This window comes from Rhagoletis pomonella, unplaced genomic scaffold, assembly GCF_013731165.1.
Source record: "Rhagoletis pomonella isolate Grant_MI unplaced genomic scaffold, Rhpom_1.0 Rhpom_scaffold_12747, whole genome shotgun sequence".
NCBI classification, from domain to species: domain Eukaryota; kingdom Metazoa; phylum Arthropoda; class Insecta; order Diptera; family Tephritidae; genus Rhagoletis; species Rhagoletis pomonella.
This window is the reverse complement of record NW_023471273.1, coordinates 181-4,541: the sequence shown is the minus strand read 5'-3', so window position 1 is coordinate 4,541 and position 4,361 is coordinate 181. Positions and strand designations below refer to the sequence as shown.

The 4,361-nt window shown below is 32.2% G+C and overlaps 1 protein-coding gene across 1 annotated transcript; it reads right to left on the bottom strand.

The window, feature by feature from the left end:
• Nucleotides 1-187: 187 nt before the first annotated feature.
• On the bottom strand, nucleotides 188-970 carry LOC118756888 (jerky protein homolog-like; the record flags this gene model as incomplete). The annotated part of the gene is made up of 1 exon (XM_036491624.1): nucleotides 188-970. A coding segment is annotated over one exon (783 nt), but the record flags the coding sequence as incomplete, so codon positions are not given.
• Nucleotides 971-4,361: the final 3,391 nt, after the last annotated feature.

The window sequence follows — 4,361 nt, the reverse complement described above, 5'->3', positions numbered from 1 at the left end:
ATAAAAACGAGAAAACATAAGGTAACAATCCAATATACATATATGTATTTATGCGCTAAGTCAAAAAAAGGTCCAAAAAACAAAAACTCCAATTACAGTAAATATATTTTTTTTTATCAAAAATACATAAGAGATACAGAGATAAATATACATTAAAACAGCCAAAAATTAATCAAAAACTTCGTAACTAATTTGCAGGCATGTAGTCTGTTATTGCTGTTTGCTTCTTCCTTTTATTTGTTTCTGCAATAACAATCTCATTGCGAAGAGCTAGCAGATTGCTTGTGTGCTTTGCGGAAAACGATTCACTATAAGTACACCATTTTATTAAATTATTGACGCTTTCAATGGCTGTAGAAGTAGAGACAACTGGTAAGACCTCCCGGTCATCAAATTCGCTGCTACCTGAAGACTCATCATCGCTATTGAGATCATGTGCAGGGTCGTTATCAAGCACATCATTGTTCCATATTTCAATTTCTGATATGCTAATGTTATTAGTTGGCTCTATTTCTGTTAAAATAGCTGCCTGAAGAGCTCCATTGCAGTCTTGATCTTTTTGCAGTAGCTGTGCTAGTGGCACATCATCGTCATCACTTTCATACTGATCAGAGTCCCAGTTGTTCAACTTTGACCAGGACTTTTTTATTACTCTTTCTGGAACATCATACCAAGCTTGCTTTAATAGCATGATTGCATTTCGAATTGAAAAGGATTTCAAGCGAACCTTGAGGTCACCTCCTTCAGCAATTAATTGAGAAAGAAGCATACTTCTGTAGTTTAGCTTGGTTAACTTAATAGGATTCTGATCCATTGGTTGTAAAGTTGCTGTTACATTTGGTGGAAAGAAAAATGCAATTATATTTCCATCGTCGCTTTGAAGTTTCTCAATTGGTGCATGAGCAGAGCAGTTGTCAATTAGCAAAATTGCCTTCGGAGGCAAATTATTTTCCTGAGAGAAACGAATCACCTGTGAATTGAAAATATTTTGGAATTACTGAACCTAAAAAAACAAAGTTTTTTCTTACCTCATGAATAAATATCTTGTGAAACCAATCATGAAAAATCCGAGATGTCATCCAAGCATTTTTTGAAAAGTTGTAATGGAGTGGATTATTGAATCCTTGGAAACTTCTTGGTTTTTTTGCTTTTCCAATTACTAATGGCATTAATTTATGTGATCCATCAGCATTTACACCAAGTAACACTGAAATTCGTTCCTTCTGGATTTTATACCCGGGGGCGGTTTTCTCGAAAAGAGAGACGTATGTTTTGTCAGGTAAACAACGGTAAAATAATCCGGTTTCATCTACATTATATATTTGTGACTCCATTAGCCCCATCTCATCGACTTTTGCACGAAATCTGTGAATAAACGGGGTGACTGAAGCAACATCACTAGAGAGAATCTCGCCACAAATTTTTAAAAAACGTATTCCGTGTCGTTTTTTAAATTTGCTAAACCATCCATCACTTGCGCTAAATGTACTTTCATCTTTATCGGGATATTCCACTTTGAATATTTGTTTGGCTTTCTCCTTTAGTATTGGCCCAGTTAATGTACACTTTTTTTCGCGTTGATTTAAAAACCACTTATAAAGACTTGCTTCCATTTTTGGATATTCAGCGATATGCAATGATTTTTTGTTAGCCTTATGATAGGTATTAGAAACAGCGCTTAAAATTGATGATTTCATAGATTTGATATAGGTGATTGCAGATGGCGCCACATCAAATTCTAGGGCTAACCGCTTCCCTTGAATACCTTGGTCAAGCTTTTCCAAGACCTGCACTTTGGTTTCCAAAGACAAAGTATTTTTCTTACGTTTATTTGGCATTTCAACGAACGACTTTTACTTTTAAGCAAACAATGCCGAAACACGTGCACGCGAATCGAATTTCAAACAAAAACTAACAAAAACTGTACAGATAGCGACGAAAATCCAACGACTACCGAGCGTAACATGAATAAATTGGGGATTCCCCTTTTTATATCTATTTTGCAACAAAAAAACAAAATACGCTCTGAAATTAGAATTTTCGATTCTAATTTCAGAGCGTGTAATGTATTCAAAAAGTTGATTCTAATTTCTGGAAATTCTAATTACTAAGAGTTCTAATTTGTGAGCGTCTACTGTAACACATAATCACAATTTTTTTTGTATGAAAAAAAAAACAGCAACACCCCCACAAAAAAAAAATCTATAAAATCAATGGTAATTTTTAACAACTTGAAACTTGCACTTTCTTATACTATAATTGAATGGACTACAATACTGCATACCCGAAATTTTTTTAAATATTCTAATTAAAAATTTGGATGACCATTTCTTGAAGTTTGATTCGGTTTTTTGCAATTTGTGCAAGCTTTTAAACTTGTATTATTGTGGTTCTTGTTACAGATTGAATTATATTTTAAATTAAAATCATTAAAAATAAATAAACATAATTTGCAAACAATATCATATTGAATTTCGTTGCTAATTAGTTGATCGCATCTGAATGTATATATGTATGTACATACCTACAAATGTACATATGTACCCAATACACATACTCCAAAATCATTTATTGATAACGTTCTTGCGCATGCACATAATATTACATATATGTATGTACATACATACTAACTTTCTTCTTATTTGGGGCTGACAAACTTTAACTTAAGAGTCGACTTTATTTCGTCTACTAATATGCCCCAATAGTTTTGGAGTCAAATGAAAATGCATTTTCTACGCATACGTATGTACATGCTCCATTAATTGATAACGTTTTTGCATGCATATATATGTATGTGCATATTACTGCCAAAAAAACTACGAACATGCATATAAATGTATATATGTACAAATCACGGCAGCATACATACATATATATGCACATAATTACACGTATACTCAAATACAACAATAACTATTTCATTCATAAACGCATTTGCATATTTCTCAAGGCCAAGTAAATTCATTCATAAAAACAACCGCAGCACATCTCCCCGCAAATTCATCACCAACAAGCGCAACTTTGTCAATCCGACACAAAAATTCTAAAATCTTAAAATGAAGAAATCTCGGCCAGCCAAGTGAAAAGTGGCAACTACTTCTCTATAACCAGTAAAATAAGTTATCTCGAATCTTGGCAATTTTTGCTAATTTTTGACAAAACACTCTATTTCTCTGTTCCATACCAATATTTCAATCATTAACTAGTATTTTAAAGTGTCATTTTAATAAACATTAAATAAAAGTGTATGTTTTCTGCAGCAAAATACATTAATTTTTTTTTAATAAAATCAAAACTTGTAAAATCACAAACATATGTGGTTTTATCGGAAGTGCACAGATGTAACGTGCAACTTAGCTCGTTTTCATATTTTTCGGTCCGAAATTGTAAAATTTTTGTCCATGCCGCGCCACAATTTTTGTACAGGTGGGTCAATGTGCCTTGAACAAAATTTATATATATACAAAAAAATTATTTTATTTATTTTTTAATATTAAAAATTTCTATACTTCCAAGCGTTTATAAAAATATATTTACATATATGCACGAACGATTTTTAATATTTTTCATCCCTAAGCAAATCTTCAGTACCATAAAAGATTCAAACACATCAAAGTACAAGCAACCTAGTGCTACTCCACTGTACATGTGTATATGAATGTATGCATGTATGCGTGTAAAAAATGTCAATTCCAGTTGGTCTTTAACCCATTCAGCGGACATAGTTTTTTTGGTTTCAGCTGGTTGCAACTGTTAATGAAGCACAATTTTTATGTTTAATCTTTATGAAAGTTACATGTATCGTCGAGAACATGGTTACATGCAGAATTTTAAATTAATTAATATTATTCACCATACAAAATGTACGAGTATTGCTTTATTAAATGCAAACTTATGCGAAAATCTAAATATTTCGCAAACATGGGGTTAATGGTTTCGCGCACGTGCCAATCTGGTGCCGATTCGCAGAAATTGAATAATTTGTGTGTTAATGGGAGCGGCGAGGGGAAGACGAAAGCCGACCAATCGTACATTTGTATGTACATATATATCTTACATACATACATTACATACCTACATATTTACAAAGGCATGTGTATATATGTACGTACAAATTTATGCGTTTGGCTTTTTGCATGAATAGAAAATTTGATTGCAGAAATAATTTTAATGAAATTAATTTTACAAACACATTTGTACTATATAATATTAAGTTTGTTAGTTAATATCGGTATTTTGATAACAAGCCATAATTTGTTAGACACACATACGTACATACACGGGCAATCAAAAGTGATTGCATGGTTCTTTTTTGTATAATATTTACAATGTTTTTCAAGTAAAAATTTTTTTGGTATAGG